This window comes from Micropterus dolomieu, linkage group LG08 (genome assembly GCF_021292245.1).
Source record: "Micropterus dolomieu isolate WLL.071019.BEF.003 ecotype Adirondacks linkage group LG08, ASM2129224v1, whole genome shotgun sequence".
NCBI classification, from domain to species: Eukaryota; Metazoa; Chordata; class Actinopteri; order Centrarchiformes; family Centrarchidae; genus Micropterus; species Micropterus dolomieu.
Genome location: NC_060157.1, coordinates 10,729,768 through 10,749,129, shown reverse-complemented (window position 1 = coordinate 10,749,129; position 19,362 = coordinate 10,729,768). Strand labels below are relative to the sequence as shown.

General features: G+C 40.3%; 1 protein-coding gene across 1 annotated transcript in view; it reads left to right on the top strand.

Moving 5' to 3' along the window:
• The window catches only part of dlgap4a (discs, large (Drosophila) homolog-associated protein 4a), a 28,488-nt gene extending 15,373 nt beyond the window's left edge, over window positions 1-13,115 (top strand). Inside the window, exons 5-10 of the mRNA XM_046056551.1 lie at window positions 757-1,184; window positions 1,268-1,365; window positions 7,103-7,539; window positions 9,623-9,714; window positions 10,184-10,336; window positions 10,654-13,115. Of these exons, the coding sequence (XP_045912507.1) occupies window positions 757-1,184; window positions 1,268-1,365; window positions 7,103-7,539; window positions 9,623-9,714; window positions 10,184-10,336; window positions 10,654-10,878 (1,433 nt within the window). The 3' untranslated portion in view covers window positions 10,879-13,115. The remainder of the gene's footprint in view (window positions 1-756; window positions 1,185-1,267; window positions 1,366-7,102; window positions 7,540-9,622; window positions 9,715-10,183; window positions 10,337-10,653) is intronic.
• Window positions 13,116-19,362: the final 6,247 nt, after the last annotated feature.

Sequence of the window (19,362 nt, the reverse complement as noted above, 5' to 3'; positions counted from 1 at the left end):
CTGATGTCCGTAGAAAGCTCTTTGGTCTTGCCCATGGTGGTGATGTTGGATGCTGGTTGTTTGGGTGTTGACAGGTGTCTTTTATACAGGTAACGAGGTGAGGCAGGTGTATTTGATGTAGATAATTGGTTGGGATTGGGGCTGTGTCTTAAAGAAAGACTAACTGGCTTGTAGGAGCCAGAATACTTGCTGTTTGGTAGGGGGTCATATACTTGTTTTTCCTCATCAGATGGTTATCAATTTTTATAAATTCATATGATGTGATTTTCTGGAATTTTCTTTGGGATTCTGTCTTTCACTGTTAGAATGTACATATGATTAAAATTATAGATCGTTGCATTCTTTGTAAGTGGGCAAACCTGCAAAATCAGCAAGGGGTCAAATACTTATTTCCCCCACTGTAAGAGTAAATACAAAAAACAACAGGATTACTCCGTCTGACAGTCCCTAGAGCAAAAGGACTGGGAACGTGTGGCATGTAAAGGAAGATCCCTGGACACAGAGTGACGTCAGTGGAACACAACCACCGGCAAGTTTACAGGAAACATAGGGGCGATAGAGGCAGCAGTAAGGGCAAAGTCCAGGTTTGTTTTTCAGAGAGGCCGTGTTTATGGTTTTCTGTTTTGGCACCAGCTGGCTAATGACTAGTAGCACAGTTTTATTTTATTTTTGTGTTCTTTCATAGTGACAAACAGCAGGCTCGTCATTCAAAGCTCTCTGTTTTCTGTCTTTTTTTCTATATCCTTCTGTCAGCAGTTACCAATAGGAAGGCTCCTCCTCCAGTCCCACCCCGCACCACATCCAAGCCCCTCATCTCGGTGACGGTGCAGAGCAGCACAGAGTCAGCCCAAGACATATACCTTGACCAGCAGGACCGTGGCAGTGAGGCTAACAGCCAGTCAGGACGCAGCAACTCCTCTGACAGTCTCTGTAGCATCCGCACAGGCAGTCTGGCTAAGGGAACCCAGCCTCCCCCAGTGCCTGTCCCTGTTGCAGCCCCTGCACCTGCAGCAGTCTCTGTACCTCCTGTCCCAGCCCCTCGTGACCTCCCAGCCACCACCACTGTCGCCACTACCACTACTTCGACATCTACTCAGTCTCAAAATGACACCCTGAGCTTTGGTTTCACCCTAGAGCAGCCCCCAACTGCGACCAAGAGGAAGCTGTCCTCTATTGGAATTCAGGTAAGAATTGTCTTTTTGGGAGCAGACTAAAGCCACGTTCACCGTTGTATTTGACTGGTTTTCTATTGTCCATAATTTTTCAGGTGGATTGTGTTCTACCGGTCTTAAGAGAGGAACCACTTCACCTGGCTGCACCGCTTAAGTTTCAGTCAATTGGAGTTCAGGTGGAGAACGGCAGGCCGTAAGTACATTTGATGTAACGGGTAGCCAAAAGTGATCTGAAGCTTTACATGTGTTGCAGTCTTTACAAGGGTGCTGTGAAGACGGGATGTACTCAATAAGATATTAGAAGAAAGGATATTTACTTCTATGTATAGGAATATTACTCAGTCCATCCAGGATTTCGTGGCCCTTGTTTGTGATTGTTATGGCATAAAATGCAGCTTTTCTAAAAAAAACTAATAATAATAATTGCGATGAAAGTTGCAATGTTCTTGGGGGGGTTTTTTGGGATGAAATTGTGGGAATAAGTGAAAACTGCATGGTAGATATGATTTTTCAAAATTTAGAAATATAGTTAAATCAATAAATGGCATATTGCATATGGCATATTCAAACCAGCTTACCTTGATTCTTTCAGCGCTTGCATTTGACTGGGATGCAACCTGCCTGTGCCACAGAGATTTGATGTCCTCCATGTGTTTATGCCGTTCTCTGTGTATGTTTTGCGCTCGCAAAGTGTTGGTCAAAAGATGATTTCCTTTTATGTTCTTTTTTATGTGGTAAAGAAGATCTGGATACTGTTTTTCATGGTCCTTAGTTGTTATTCTTGTTGGCAAATGTGAGACATTTGTGCTGCGTCTTGTAAACAAGGAAGTTTGCTGACGCCTGACAAAGTTTTGCGGGAAACAGTGATGATAGGTCATAAAGTTGCGGTGATTGGTCAAAATTGCAAGTTGCGCTGAATTCAGTGTCAATAGTTATTGTGTATAAATAGTAGTAGTAATAATTTGTGTTAATAGTTGCAATTGCATAATCCTAGAGGGACTGATTACCCATCAATCGACATAATCGGCGGGTGATTTCACATGGTATCTTGAAAATACTAAGTCTTTATTCTTCAGTGTTTCCCCCATATGCATTCAGCTCTGTCTTGTAGCCTACAGACAGGTACATCCTAAATTATTTTTCAGTTTTCAGATGAGTCTGAAAAAGTTGTTGTTAGGAAAAGAAAGGATGGTGTTGACTGGAGGAGCTGAGGTTAGTAAAGCAAATTAGTGATACAAACTAGTCCTTTTAAGCTAATGAGGAGACGTTTCTGTTTGGATTTTAATGTGCGAATAAAATGCACCTCAGAAGGGTGGTGGTTTCTCATGTTGCCTATTTTTTTATATTAGCCTAATGTCTATAAAGATAAATGTCAAAAGCTGTAAAATAAAGACACACAAGACAAACATGAACAGTCGTATCTATAATCATTCTGAGGTCATATTAACAGGGTTTTCCTGCCGTTAAGGCTTAGGGGGTGATGCCTAAAACATGCTGTGGCATAAATGTAAAATCACTGTGGAGAGCATCATAACCAACCAAATTACTTTCCCCAAATCTATGGCCGTGCCATTCACACAACGCTGGTCTCCACACCACGTTTTGTCAAGAAAACCCACGTGAAATGTGAAACGGGAAATGAGCAATCCTGCACACGAAACAGCTGTTGTTTATTATAAAGATGGCAATTATAAAGACAAAGAATATGGTTGAAAGGATGGATTTGCACACGCAACGTGGTAGCTACTGAATAACCTCTGGCTGGTCGCTTTACCTAGCAGGGATTGTCTGAGCTACAGAGAGAGCTGGAGGTGCAGCTCCCCGACACCCAGTTAACTCATGACTGTGAGGTTACAACTCACGGCCCAAAAAGGAGCAACAACAAACGCACGTGTACATTTTCAGCTGAGGTCTGTGGCTTACTTTGGCTAGTCTTCAACTCAACAATCAATCATGATTTCAGTTAAATGCTAAAGTTGCTGTTACCCTGCCTGTGGTAGCAGAACACCTGCTGCTTTCTGACCAGTCCTGCTGTTGCGAAATACGTTTCGTTTTACGATGGACGGACGGTAACATTAGAGTTGTTTTCTTTAGCTTGAAAAAATCCCATACTCTGGACACTTTCTTCTATGTCCCTCGCTATTTTCTCTCTCTTCCTCCACTTTGCAAACAGCTCAGTTATAATCACGTCGTGTTCACAACGTAAACAGTAATAAATGTGTGAAACACTGTGCCGTGTAGTTAAATGGATTAAACGAAGCATCGATGCAAAGAATTTGTGTTGATGCATTTTATTAATCGATTTTATCAATTTAATCGATGAATCGTTTCAGCCCTATAAAAAATATATATTGGTATTTTCTGCTATGCGGGCTGGAGAGTGGGGGCGGTTTTAGTGTGCAGCTCAACTCGCTACGACTCGGTTTGGCCGTCCTCCGTTTTCTATTGCAGATAGTACCCCAAAGATGGCACCCTTCAATGTAGCTGGTCGTCATAGCGACGCCACACATGCCGCGACGTAATGTTCAATGCGACACAAACAACAGCGATGCACACACAGCTGTCTCTTGATTTAAGTTAAAACGTTTCAACATTACTCAGAATGTAAAGACAGATAAGATGGAGGTGATATGAAAAAACGTACCTGGTAGGAGGTACAAGTACAACTTTTACATAATGGAAAACCAAAAAGAGGCGAGTCGAGCTGGTACCGTGCAGTGGAAAAGGGGCTTTACCGTCTTTCTCCCTGTATGTCCATTTCGGTGACTTTCTCCATCAGTAGTATGCTAGGCTGTTTAAAGTCATCGAAATGAAACAGAACTTGTCTTCTGGACTTTTCCTCCGGTGATTCCCTTCACAGCAGCAGCTGAGCTGCATGTTGAGGAGGCGTGTTGATGACAGAGCCTTTCAAAACAAAACCACCGTGGTAGCTACCAAATAACATCTGGCTGGTCGCTTTACCTGGTCCACTCTTGTAAAATATCCACAGTGTCGCTACTTGTAACGTAATCACTGTGTTTCTCTGATAAAAGCTACAATTTGTCGCCTAACCTGAGCAGACCGCCGAAGTGAAGTGTATGTGCGGGGAACACTGAATGAACAGGGTATTTTTTTTTTTTTTTTTAGAAGCCAGGTCTTTAACAGTGTCGAACAGCACTGTGGGCCTTTCTCATTTCCCAAATTTCTGCCTTCTCGACTCCTCAATCCTCGAGCGTCTGACCCGGAAATCGATCTCAGCACGTCATCTTGAAGGACATCTCACTTCTTAAAATGCACATCGAGGTGTGAGGATCGAGGAGGCTTGCTGGAGGAGCTATAAACGAGGATACATCGGTGTATCCTGTCAACTTTCTCCCCGTCAAAGTTTGTGTAGCGCCTCATAAAGCGCTGTTCTAACCGCATTCCTTAATGTCATTTCACTTTGATATCACTGATGTTGTTATTGTTGAATGTGATGTGTGGATGGGCAGCAGGATTGTAAAAATTAACATTAAATAGCGGCTGTATGAAGCATCTCCCCAGTGACACTGCGCATTTACGCACAAGCCACAGCAACATAAATTAATAATAATAAATCTCCCGACACGCCAAGTCCAGTTTCATACAGTAAAAGTGTTTGGAGTAAATCAGAGTCTAAACGTGAATTATAGAAGCTGAAAGTTTAATTCTGTTTCCTCTATCTGTCCTGTCAATTTTATTACTGCCGGTTTTTTCCGTTTTGTCCCACGATATTTGCTGTGACAATTCTGCACGTAATGTTTAAATGACTGACAGCTCATACATCAATATAACACACAAGAAAGAAATCGCCTGAAAAGCTACAGGGACCAGTGGAGGTGGGGGTAAAACGTCCATGCAGATGCTGGTCTCTAAATCTAATAAAATAATTAGTTGGTGGGGGCGGGTGGATGATGTTATTCCAACAGTCGAGTTCTGTGATGACAGCTGTAATTGGGGCTATATGAGATAAATGTTACTGTATCATTTTGTAAAGGGACTGATGATGAAACGCTCATCTCATCAAGCTGAGGGCTGTAATGATCTCCTGTTTACACACACAACGCGCACCGCAAAAAAGTGGTAGGCCTAGTCTGCTGTGTAGCCTAGTGAATGATTAGGCTGCTGTAATCTGACTGTTTTCAACAGATGCTTATTGGAACCTCGAGATGTTTCTACATGTTATAATGTTAACAGACATGTTTCTGGATTGTGAAGAAATAATCTGTAGCCTTTAGTGCCAAAAGCTGGTATGCTGCTCTGAAAGAGATCACAGCTCTAACAGTGGACAGATGATGCTGCTGTGCAACAGGTCAGATTTAATTGATGTCGCTTTAAAATGACGGCTCAGAGGAAAGGACATCTCATTTCATTAAATGCCCGTTTCGTCAACTCCTCTCTCCTCGCGTCTCCTCCTCGACTTCTCGAGCTCGCATCTCTGGTGGGAGGGACTAAAAAGCGCCTCAAGGAGTTGAGGAGGTGGAAATTTGGGAAATGAGAAAGGCCCTGTGTCTCCCTCCATGTTGTTGAGAGTTTGTAAGTAGACGGCTACGTGCAGATGCAGAGAGGGAAATTTTAAGCTTTTCTAATGTGCATCACATGCTCATGGACACAAGAGCAATGCTGCTGAGACAAGTTGTGTTGGGGTTTTATACAGACATACTAAACTCACAAAAACAATTTCACTTCACCTCCGCTGCTACAGCACTGTTCTTCATACATTATCATGTTTCTGACATCACATTTACACATCTGGCCACTGATCAGAACAAATAGAGTGAAGATAGTATGTTAGTATTAAAATAAGCAGCCATAGGATAGACAATGGCTTTATTTGGGGTGCTGATGGTGCAATGGATAAGATACCTGCCTTTGGTGTGAGACATCTGGGTTCAACTCCCCACTGTGACCCATGCACCATGTGTCCCTGAGCAAGACACTTAACCCCTTGTTGCTCCAGAGGCGTGTGACCTCTGACATATATAGCAATTGTAAGTCACTTTGGATAAAAGCGTCAGCTAAATGAATAAATGTAAATGTATTTGATTGGTGATTGATCGAGTATCTGGCAAGTGGCATGTGCCCACACATACATTGCCCATATTGCAATATACCGTGCATTTATTTGAGAAAAATAAAATGTACCCTGTAGAGTTTTTGACTAGTAGTGTTGCAAAGCAATGTTTGGGTCTTCGTTTTCATGCGGATGAAGTGATGCTACCAGTTTAATGCCGTTTCTCTGATTGACAGTTGGTGGTAGTAATGTGCTAATAAAAGCACCAATGAGCCAACAAAAGGCAATGAAGAACACTGTAAGCAAGCAAACACGGATGTGAATGATGCGCGATTTAAAATGTCTTAAAAATTAGCGCAAATCTCTGTTTCTGCTTTTCCCTCCATAACTGCACACATTCACAGTGTCATTCTTTCTTTTGCCCATGTGGCTGGTGAAGTGGTGGTGAGTGGTGTTAAGGTCAGCCTATTGCTAAGGTCAGCCTGGCAGCAGGAAAGCAGCTCAGGGGTCTGATTGATGTCCTTTTACTCTTGTTTTGACTGTAGTGAGCTCAGTATAGCGAACAGCTTGCCATTTAAACTATTCCAGTGTGCTGTAATTTCCCTAAATCACATTTGTTTGACAGCCCACTTCCTTTTCTCCTGCCCATCATCTCTGAATCCAGCAGTCTGCTTAGCTTTAATGTTGTATACCTGATTTGTTGCGTATTCCCCTCTGCTTACCATCCTCAATCCCATGTATTTTCTGCCTTCCCTCGCAATAAATGATTCTACTCCATCAGCTGCCATAGGGTCCTGTTGGTTAAACTCGCTGTCCACAGACGTTACTGTGCAACATGTTTGACACATCACTTAATTGTCTTATTAATTTTACTCTCTGTCAGATGCTCATGTTTATGCATGCATGTATGTCTCCACAGTCTCAGCCGGGACAACAGCATGGCCTCCAGACAAAATACAGAGACTGAGCCTCAGGAGACCCAGGATGTTACACCTACAGAAAACAACACAGCCAACGGCACCAACAGTCAAACAATGAATACCACCGCGCCCAACAGACAGGACAAAGCCATGGAACAGCAGTCCCTTAAACACACCTCGGCCCCATCCAGGATATCGACCTCGCCCCCAGAGACTTTGGACCCAGCTTTAGACCCCTCCTCGCTGCCACCGCCAGATCCCAGCCTGGAGACCGGGAACTGCACCACCCACGGAGATGCTGTTCAGCCCAGCACGCCAGCTTGCCTCCGCGATGGTAACTGGTTTCTGAAGCTGCTGCAGGCGGAAACGGGACGCATGGAGGGCTGGTGTCAACAGATGGATCAGGAGGTCAAAGACAACAAGCTGTCAGAGGAGGGTATGTGACATATTTGCATGACGTGACTATCAAAACATTAAGGCCCACATTTACACTTGTCATTTCAAGAGTCTTACATCCAGATTCTGGTAAGATTGAATGCACATATTTGTTGAAATTGCTGAAGGCCGTTTTTCCTGCCGCTTTAAGGGACAGGGAGAATGACAGCTAATTTCAGTATAACTTTAGTTGCCATCTGTGGACTTACTCTGCGAGTGACCATTTCCACAGACTGCTTACTTATGGAAGGAGTAAAGATTACATATTTATCTTGGAGAGACAGATGCATTTACACCTATTTAACATCAGGCTACATCTCAAAGAAACTCCAGAGGTGGTTTTATCAGTTAAATTCCAATGTGTCTTGGGTGGATCAGATAACAGTCCCGTCTCAAAAAAAGTGTAAATGCTTCCAAGAAGAATTCAAGACCGGTTGAAATCCGATTACTCAAACCATGTTTACAGGTGGTTTCAGACGCATTCTAGCCAGATGTTGAAAAGGTGTAAATGCATCCGTCTATCCAAGATGCATACGTAAACACAACCCGTTCTCACTCCCAACTTGTCACATATGGATGGTCAAGATGGTCAAGACCTATAGTTATGTAGGTTACGTAAAATGCGTAAGTTACATAAGTGACATTACCTAACTTACGTGTTAACTGACGTACAGTTATTTTAACCCAAACCATGATATTTTCCTAACCCTAACCAAGTACATTTGGTGCCTAAACATAACCAAATAGCAATGTTTCACAACTTTAACAATGTGCTGTTTTAAAATGGCCATGTTTCTCAACATTTTATTTTGAAAGTCTAACCAGACTTTGCATATTTATTGTTTGCTAACTTGATCGAACGTATTTATTGTTGCTAACTTGACCGGGCGTTACATATTTGTTTGTTTTCTGTGTCATTAAAGCAAAAAGTAAAAACTGCTCTAGCAATTTCTACACACACGATGAAATATGCTCTGCTTGAGCGTTTATCTGACCCCTGATCAGATAAACCACTGAATGATCTGTGTGGGTGAGTTAGAGCCCATGAAGACAATGAAACTTTTGTATCGCTACTTGTTCATAAATATGATTCATTTGTGCGTTTGTGATTGTTGTTAGCTAATGCTAGCTAAACTGATATTGTGGTAACAGTAAGATTTGTGGATTGTGTTAAATCTCATCTGAATTTTGTGCGGATATGAGAAACTTAAGTGTAAATAGGGTCTTGGTGTTTGCATAATGACTTCATTTAGATGTAAAGTCTTCAAAGCCAGATGCTTTATTCTTGAGAAAGTAAGTAAGGTTTATTTCTAGATCAGAATTCACAAAGTTCTTCACAGTAGAAGATGTAAAATGGAAGCATAATATAAAAGTAATAAATAAAGAGCAGTAAATAGCTTGTCAAGTCAGTAACATGAAGAATGTAATTGATGTCCCTGTTAGTAAGGTTCAAAGACGGGGAAGAAGGTATGGCCTACATGTTGACTCTGGACAATGAAACAAAGCATGACACAGTCATTACTGCCGTTGACTCACAGTAACCCTGCTCATTAGAGTGGGAGTAGGCTTTGTTTTAGCTGTAATAGAGCCACCGCAGATACACGTCTCCCAGAATACCACTCAGGCTTTTAGGCGGATCTGTCTCTGCAGTGTCTTAAATATGAATGAGCAAGGAGCACTCTAGCTGCAGATGCTTCATCAGATTATCAGTCCTCCTGCTCTCTGTGGAGCTGAATTATGAAGTTCCATTTACATGGAAATATTAGGCGGAAAATAGCTGAATAAAGAGTAATTTGTTATCCTCCTTGAGATTGAGTTAATATGTTACTTCTAAGGAAGTAATTTACCGTCACAGAACATTGAATGGTAACATAGACAACAGGAATAAACTCTACAGTCACCCCCTCCTATGTCACATATACACTCACACTGTATCTCTGAAGTGCAAAATGTCTTTACTGTCGGACTGAAAGTAGCAGCCGTTTCATGTCCTTTTGTCATGGTTTGTATATTGTTTTAGCTCAATCATCTCTCTACTTATTCTTTCCAGCTTGTTGATCATTTATCATTCTTCTGTTTTGCAGTGTTGGGGACGATCCGCAGTGCAGTAGGCAGCGCTCAGCTCCTCATATCACAGAAGTTTGAACAGTTCAGAGGGCTCTGTAATGAGAACTTGGTGAGTGGGGATTTCTCTCTTGATATACTACCCTTCTTACTACATGTTTTTGTTAGCCTCTTACTGTCAGTTAAACTCTTACTGTCAACTCTTACTGACCCCATTTTCTTTCGTCTTCCTCCTGCCAAGATTATTTGTCCTACACACACTGACATGCATAAGTCTTCATATTACATTACATTCACATAGAGGGAATTAACTTTCCATCCAAGCAGAAAGATGAAATCCTTGAGGACTTGTTAGATTTACTGTGATTGCCAGAAATTCTCTATTAAAGGCCCAATATTGTTGAAATTTAATAATCTCTGAAAGTCACTTGGGGTCAAATGTATTTTCTCTTCATCCATTTGCTTGAATGGAGACTGCCTAGGAAATATGTGTACAGGGAGGGATGTGATTAATTCTCTCTGATACGACCAAAGCCATTCTTCAATCACTTGTCTATACTGTCTCATTTTCCTCTCACTAGAACCTAAACGCCAACCCCCGACCAACAGCACAGGACCTCGCAGGGTTCTGGGATCTGCTACAGCTCTCAATAGAAGACATCAGCATGAAGTTTGATGAGCTCTACCAACTTAAAGCCAACAACTGGCAACTTCCTGAGAAACCAGAGAAGAAGGTGATGTTTGGTGCCAGTTTTCATTATAATAGATTTGATTAAGCTATAAGTCGTTCAAACTAAAAATTCGCTGGTGCGAAATCTTTTACTATTTTCACAATTTGATTAATTTAGAAAAATAATCTACAGATAAATTGATAATGAAAAACATTTAGTTGTAATCCTAAACTTAAATCTTGATGGATTTAACTACACGTTAATTTGCTAAACGCTTAATGGCTTACAAATGACAGTACATCAGCACCACCGGAGGTTGTGTTTTGAACTAGTACCACACTGTGCCTTATTCCTTTTCCTTCTTGACATGATTTCCTCAGGATGAAAACAAGCACCTTCCATCATCTGTGCCAAAGAAGCAGTCTAAGCCCAAGCTATCAGCGGGGAAGGACAGGAGCGTGGACTCGGCTGTGGACAAGCAGCGGCAAGAAGCCAGGAAAAGGCTGATGGCAGCAAAGCGCGCGGCATCAGTACGACAGAACTCCGCCACGGAAAGCGCTGACAGCATCGAAATCTACGTCCCCGAGGCCCAGACCCGCCTCTGAGAGTGAACCAGCAGTGATCATCGAAAAAAATCCTGACTCACTTCAGACATTCATTGACACAAACACACAAGACAGATCTGACACGACACACAGATGTACAACGGATGCACAGTGGCCGATCCCTCAAAGCAGCACAGCTGATAACAGGAGAAATGTGGGGGGCACAGAAACAATCCAGAATAATGCAGATCATCACCCTGCTGCCATGGGACTGAAATATCCTTGACAGATGTTTAATACTATTGTTATTATTGACATTATAATAATTATTATCTCGTAAAGTATATCAGGACTGTCTTAAATGTGCAAGTATCTTGGATGAGGACATCCTGTACCTTGTGAGCCGAAGAATCTTGGTATCCCAGAAGTTTACTCTCCTAAAACTCCCCTCACTGCTACCGGCAAGTTGTGGCTGCCTGGTTTACGAGCTGAGCTACCATCCACACACACTCAGGACACACATGCAGGTGTACTCACTGTCCACAGAGTCTTCCTGTTCTCTATTTGTATTAGGCTGCCACTCGTTGGGTGTGGTGTGTAGGCTTTACTGTGTAAGAAATACAAGATGGTGTTAATGTACTCCAGAGGTTTTAAAATGCAGAGAACCAGAGGAAGGCAGTAGCATATATATTATAAATATCACACTATTACAATGTTCATTTTGTAAATGTTGTATACCAGATTATTTGTTAGAAAGAGGTCAGTGTTCAGTACCAAGGTAGTTTTTTATAGATCGAGTACATGTACTGTCATGAGATATTAGCACTTGATGCAATCATTCACTCCACCATCTTCCTTTTCACAAACGCACACTACAAAGTCTGTGTCTGTGAATACCCATTGTTAAAAGTCTTACATTTTTTTATTTTTGTGAAGGGATGTGAGGATGACTGCCCAGCCAGTGAGCCACAGAGGAATGTATGAGACGTATGCATTTATACAGCTCACGTCGACTTGATCACTGCACTTTCCATTCACCTCAGATCAAGTTTGCTCACCTTTGTTTGCCTGATCATTCTGAATTTCACTGCATCCTCACGTGATGTAGGGGACCAAGACATTCACCACTCGTTATGGCATTCCCATTCCACCAAGACTACGTGTGGTAGGGTGGGGGTTTACTTGCTACTGGAAAGGAAATGGAATAGTATAGCAATAATAAAATTGTATTAGAGCAAGCAATGTAGTAGGTACCCAGTCTTAAATTATTTAATTCAACATTTCCAATAAGGCTTGCGTGAAGGATGAATGTTTGTCTTTTGTGAACTGACAGCCCTTGAAATGACTCTCAGGTCACACACTCAAAACTCAACGGTAACCACTATGGATGGATTATTTATTATATAACCACAAATGAATTGGCCAAAAATGCTCAGACGTTGGCAGACATTTCAAACCCAGACCTAATTAAAACAAAAATAAGCTTTGGTAAGGTTTGCTGCGGTGAAGGACAGGCTTAATTTGACTGCTAAAGTCAGAAGCCCTTCACTCCCCTTTCTAGCAGCTTGAACTCTCACCTCTGTTGCAAAACTGTGGTACACTTTTAAAAAAAATAAATAAAAAAAAGTAATGTAATTTGACACGTTTTGTTTAATCTGAAATGAGGTCAGCCTAAATCGTGTCCTGACTTCTGTAATTATAATAATTAATGGTGCTGCAAGGGTGTTAATATTGTGCCAAGACGGCAATGATCATCAACATTTCAGTGTCATTTGATAAAGATTTTATTTAAAGTGATTTTTTTGTTTTTCTATTTAATCTGCTCATGGATTCAACAGCCTGTCTGCCCATTCTCAGCAAAGTTGGTTTGTGCGTGCATCAGCTCACTCCAGATACGCTATGCCTGGTCTCTGTCTGAACTCATGACACATTGATAATGGGACTGGTGTTTTCCATGTTTCACTTCTCAAATGGAAACAAGGTCCAGCGATACATGAATGGAATTGGGCATAGCAGATACTCATGCACAAGTGTAGGTTGACTTACTAGTTTGTTTGTTTTTTTTTTTAGTAAGAGCTGGCTCTCCCCCTACTGGTCAGTCCTTGTCTGACACTCCAGACATCCTGTTGTGCTCCATTTTGAATCTTAAGTTAACATCAATCAAGAAATGAAATTGAACTGGGAATGCTGACACAACACCAAGTTGTTGATTTTCTTATTCTCTTATTTGTAGTACATCAACAATGGACATGTGCATTTCATTGTCCAAAGAAATCATTAAACATCCCTTTGCTACATGTCCTGGTCATCATTCTTGCCGCGTTTTTTTTATTGCACTCATCCATAATACAATGGTAATATTAGCTGTGAAGTTAATATTACACACAATTATATCATAAGGATTAGATTAGACTCTTTATTGTACTGTGTAATCTCTAAGAGCATGGCCTTTTACATATAAAATATACAAAGATCCTCCTTCAGTACTCCTTTAAATGGGTCTTGCAAATGATCTGAAGCTATTCAATCTGTGTGTAAGGCATTCAGGGTATGTACTGTATGTATGAGTTTCTAACTGTGACCAATGGTGGTAAGTCCTCTCCTTTTTCATATCATTTGAGAGCCGGGTCCCTTTATTTGCCCACATAGTGAACTTTCAAGAGAGCATGAGCTGATCAGGGATCTTCAGACAGTTTGATAACCAGTACTTCCTGAGTTTCAAAGGGCTACAAAATGGACAAGTGATGACCAGAGTGTACAACTCTGGAGGCAGACGGTGTCTATGCTGTTGAACCGCCATGTGGACGAGGCAATATTCACAGGTTAATGTGATTTCTAGAATTTACAAAATTGTCTGAGACACAGTCGGTGCCAGTTGCCATGAATATCTTTGGGGTAAAAATTAGGTTATTGTGTATGCTTGACAGACAGAGAAACACTGAGAATCATAAGCCCATTCTTACTTAAGTACCCGCCCTTGTGGCCATCTCTGCCTGGCTACATATCCACTCTTGACATCTGTCCTCTCAGAGATCCAGCAAGGAAAATGAGCAAAAACTATGTAGTTCCAGTTTATCTTGTACTGACGAACATAATTTTACAAAATAAGCACATATCTTACAGACAAAAGGGTTGTTTAATGTTATGATGTAATAGTTAGACACTGTGAGGCAAATTTCTTTTAAGACAATAAAGAATTGTGATTGCGATGAGTTATGTGGCATATTTTCTGTATGAAATAAGATGTAGAATTAAAGGGGAATGCCACTCATTTTTGGAATGCATGTATGTTTTTCCTTGGATATATGTCTAAACAAATTACCTCAATTATATTAATTGTTGTTCTTGGATCTGGAGGAGGAAAATTGTGTCCAGAAAACTCTCCCTGATCCCAAAGACACTTTTGTTTCTTCTTTTTGTGCTCAGTTGTTTTAATTGTTTTTTTAAAGCTTAAAATAAATAAGGGTCAGCAAAACAAATTGATTTGGTCCACTTTAGTATGTGGTCATACAAATAATACTCTTTCTAGTAATAACAGCAATTTACCAAATGTATGTGGACACCACTGTGCACACTGCTTTTTATCTGAGAATGTTATTCTCTCTATTAATGTCTTTTTGTTCCAGACAAGGTAAATCATAATGATAAATATTTATAGACAATAAATATCTACCTACGCTACATATGCACTAAATCCTTCCACATCGCCTCCGCTTGTCCACATGGACGCAAGAAATAGGGGCCTTTGCCCTCTACCCCCCAACTTTACACCCCTGTCCCAAATTCATTTTAAGTCACAAATCACTGTATCCCCACAAATGCCCCTGTATTGAAACACTTAAGGTAAAAAGACGTTTCAAACATCCCCTTCTTCTCTAAAACATTAGGTAAAATAAAGGAGGTAAACATCAAACGGGAAGGATATTTACATATTAATCCAACCAAGGAGTGACTACATCCTGAATCTACCTCAGTCTGCTGCTGTAATTTCCTTGCTAACAGCCGACAGTCTCCAGTAACATGAAGATGTGAAAGCGAGCAAAGCGTGCCAATTTCTCTGCTGTTGGCTGCAAGAACCAACACAAAAGTCTTCATCCACTCCTATGGTCTACTCCCGCCAGGAAGTGAAGACCCAATGGATCAACTTCATTTTTTATGGAAATGTCCCTACAACAATATGTGTGAGCTACGTTAACCATTTTACTTCGGACTGCTTTCTCAAGGAGGGCCAGTAATGTTACAAAACCAGATTAACTTCAGAACTGAAGCTCAAGATGGATTGATACGGACTTCAACCTTGGAACCCATAATTTTTTGCTTTTGTTTGTGTTTATTAATGTTTATTTTTGCAGGTTAGCCTGTTGAACTTGGCTTTAGCCTTTGCGCCTAATGTGGATATTGCTTCTATTATAATAATATAATAATAATAATAATATTTATTTGTAGAGCACTTTTCAAAAACAAGTTACAAAGTGCTTTAACAAGTGTAAAGACAATAATACCCAAAAGACAATAATACAAAAACAATCCAAGATAAAAGCAAGAAAACATTGAAAAGACTAAAATACATGTTTAAGATAAATATAAAATAAGTAAAATAGAAAAAAATAAAAGGGATAAAATAAAGTCAAATAAGATCGGGAAAGGCTCTCCTATAAAAGTATGTTTTAAGAAGGGACTTAAAAGAGTTCACTGACTCAGCTGACCTGATTTCCTCGGGCAGGCTGTTCCAGAGTCTCGGGGCCCTGACAGCAAACGCTCTGTCCCCTTTAGTTTTCAGTCGAGACTCTGGAACAGACAACAGACCTCTGCCCGAGGATCTCAAGGTACGTGCTGGTGTGTATGGGACTAAAAGGTCAGAAATATAACAAGGCGAGAGGCCATGAAAAGCTTTAAAAGTAATCAATAGAATTTTAAAGTCAATTCTAAAACATACTGGGAGCCAGTGTAATGAAGCTAAAATAGAGGTGATGTGGTCATTTTTCTTTGTTCTGGTTAAAAGCCTGGCAGCTGAGTTCTGGACAGTCTGGAGTCGATCAGTAGATTTTTGGGTTAAACAAGTGAAAAGGCTGTTGCAATAATCCAGGCGTGATGAGATGAAGGCGTGTAAAATGGTCTTGGTGTCCTTAAAAGTTAACATAGATCGAATTTTTGCTATATTTCTAAGTTGATAAAAACATGATTGAACAAGTTTTGTGGCGTGCTGCTCGAAATTTAAATTACTATCCACCCAGACACCAAGGTTCTTTGCAACAGGCTTAATGTGATTTACTAGGGAACCAGCAGATGGCAGTATTTGATTTACCATCTGCTGGGACCCGATGACCAGGATTTCTGTTTTGTCTGAGTTCAGCTGGAGGAAATTATTTGACATCCATTTTTTAACTTCACAAAGGCAGTCGGTAAGTGAACTCAGCATTCCAGGGTCTGTGGATCTTACGGGCAGGTACATTTGTGGGTCATCAGCATAAATATGAAAAGAAATACCATGTTTATGGATAATATGTCCAAGGGGAAGCAGATACAAGGAAAACAATATGGGTCCTAAGACCGACCCCTGAGGCACACCATATTTAACTGGACAGAACGAAGAGACATAGTTGTTTACAGACACGCAAAACTTCCTATTTGACAGGTAGGCTATTGTACACACGCTGGATCAGTGTAAGACTTTACTGAGGGACAGCCAAGAGAAATTGTGTGAAGGTTGAGCCTCATTTAAAGCCAGTTATCACAGTAGTAGGTTGGATGTCAACAGCTTTTTGTGGAACTTAATGCTGCAAGGCAAGCTCAGCTGGCTTTGTTGTTACACCAATTGATAATCTACTTGTTCATAAAGGTCTATTTACATGCTACACACACATACACACCCTTGTGGCACTATCTTCGTGGGGACCAGTCACTGACATAATGCATTCCCTAGTCCTGTACTCTAACCTTAACCTTTCCCCTAACCCTAAACTTAACCTTATTCTAATCTGAACCCTGAAAGAATCCCATTTTGGTCCCCACAGAGCTGTCGGACACACACACACGTTCTCCCAAAGGAATCCGCACTCTTGCTCATACCTTACCTAGAAGGTTATCCTCAAAAAAGATCTTTATCTACTCAGCAGCATCCCAGGTGAGAGGATGGTGGAGATTTTTGCATCATGTATTCTTGCTGCTGAGCATTTCAGAGACACTAAATCCAAAAATGAAAGCAGCCATTGCCAGCTGGACTATAAATGTGGTGGTTTTCATCTACATACAGTCATTTCAGTTATTGTTTTACAGATAATGTAGACTACTGGAGTTTCAACAATAATGACCTTTTCGACATTGCCACAGTTTAAGCTATTTAACACAGTCAAAAGAACTCAGTGAAGATGTGACACGTTGTGACGTTACCAGCTTACTGCAAGTGAGTGAGTGCATGATTCATCAATACAGTGCTTAATAAACGTCACCATATGACTAACATAACATGAACTATCGAAATGTAGGGTTCTCATAAAGTCTATGGTCAGTTATGATGCAGTGGGTTTCTGTCAACGAGCATCTCCTTGCGTCATCGCTACTGACACATAGCGCCTCCAGCAGGCGTCGTGAAGAATGGGCAGCAAAGAGTCTCGAGCAGGTGCGTCAAGTCAGCTGATGATAACTAAAACAAGACTGCCTTCAAAATAAAATCATGTCATTGCTTTTAAACCTGATACCATCAGTCAGAATTAGGGATACATTTACAAGAGATTATTCCCTGAACACAGAATTTCTAAATAAATATCCAAACTTTAAGTTGATCAGGGATGTTGTGAGGGTTTCCCTTACACAAAAACAGTTGCAAACTTAGAAACATAGTCAAGTCAATTTGATTTACATAGCCCAAAATCACAAATGACAAATTTACTTTAAGAGGCTCTGTACAGCATATGACAGCCTCTACCCCCCTAAAAGCCCTTTAACCCCTTAAACATATGGACAGGAATACAATACAAAAATACAAAATGTAAAGTTACCATCATGTAGTCCTTTTTTGTAATTTTTTAAAATTGTATTTGTCAACAAATATATTGCATCCACAACTGCATCCACAGTTTGTGAAGACTTGATAACACATTGCAATGATGTTTAATGATTAATGACTAAACACAACAGTGTGTAATAAGTGATTTAGTAACTCTCAATACACAATATACAAATCATCTACATAGTGTGTTATAATCAGTGGCAGAATTTAACTTTGGTAACACTTTCTATGAAGGTCTTCGCTATAATGACTTATGCATACATTTGTAACACGATATAATGCGTCCATAAGACATTATAACAATTGCTATAATCACTTACAAACATGCATTAGGCGCTATAGCAAAGTTCATAACGTATTATGACCTTTTGATTTAATGTTTTATAACTAATAGTAATACCAGTTTATATCAATGTGTGACAAGAATCTCCGACCATGTTCCATATAACCATCAACTCTGCCTCGTTATAAATACACTTTAGTCACAATTTAGAATTAGAGATGTGGAAATGGAATAAAATAAAATAAAAAATAAAATAACAAAATAATTCCAAACAAATAAATGGAATAATAGCTTATAGTTATGTTTAATGTTATATAGCATGTCTTGTTTGTTTTAAGTAAAGTGTTAAAATGTCCATCCCTGTATAATATGTTACAGGTGGACATAATACCATGTGGACAAATTATAAGAACTTATAACTTTAAGTAAAGTGACACACATTTTGTGCAGGAAAACAACTTTTATTTATGTTTCTTCACTTTATGAACAATCTGTATGAATTTTGAACATTTGGAAGTTTAGCACAAAACACATCATCGTCAAGGAAACTCATTCTCGGGGTAGTGAGAGATCACTCAAGAGAAGACCTGTTGCCAACCATACAACATCATGTAAGAAGAGGCTCAGATGTTGTCACAGATGAATATTGAGCCTATGGACAGGCATTAACAGATGCAGTGGACAATTGGAGACAACTGCTTCACAAAACGTATTGAAGGAAATTTTTAATTAACTGAATGGGAATAGCCTACTGTTTGGGCAGTAGGGGTGGGAATCTCTTGGCACCTCACGATTCAATTTGATTACAATTCAGAGGGCGGTGATCCATCTTGATGCATCATTTTTTAACCACAGGTTATGTTGTGTTAAAAACATTTATTCATTGATTATATACTCTATATAAATAGAGGGGGTAAAAATAAACTGTTACCTTAAAATGTGTATTTTGTTTTTGCTTACTTCTAGGTCTTATTCAAAATAGAAGTTCCAAGGAATTCCACGAGATACTGTCTTTAAAAGAATTTTTGGATCTGCCACCAAAAAGGACAGGGACAGACTACAACGGACAGTCAGGACTGCAGAAAAAATCATTGGTGCCAACCTGCCCTCCATTCAGGACAACGCATATATGTACTGAATTAAATCTGAAGAAACTCATTTACTGGGGTTTGTATACAGCAATACATTTCCAGAATCAGGAAACGGGCAGGAAACATCACTGCAGATCCATCTCACCCCGGACACAACCTGT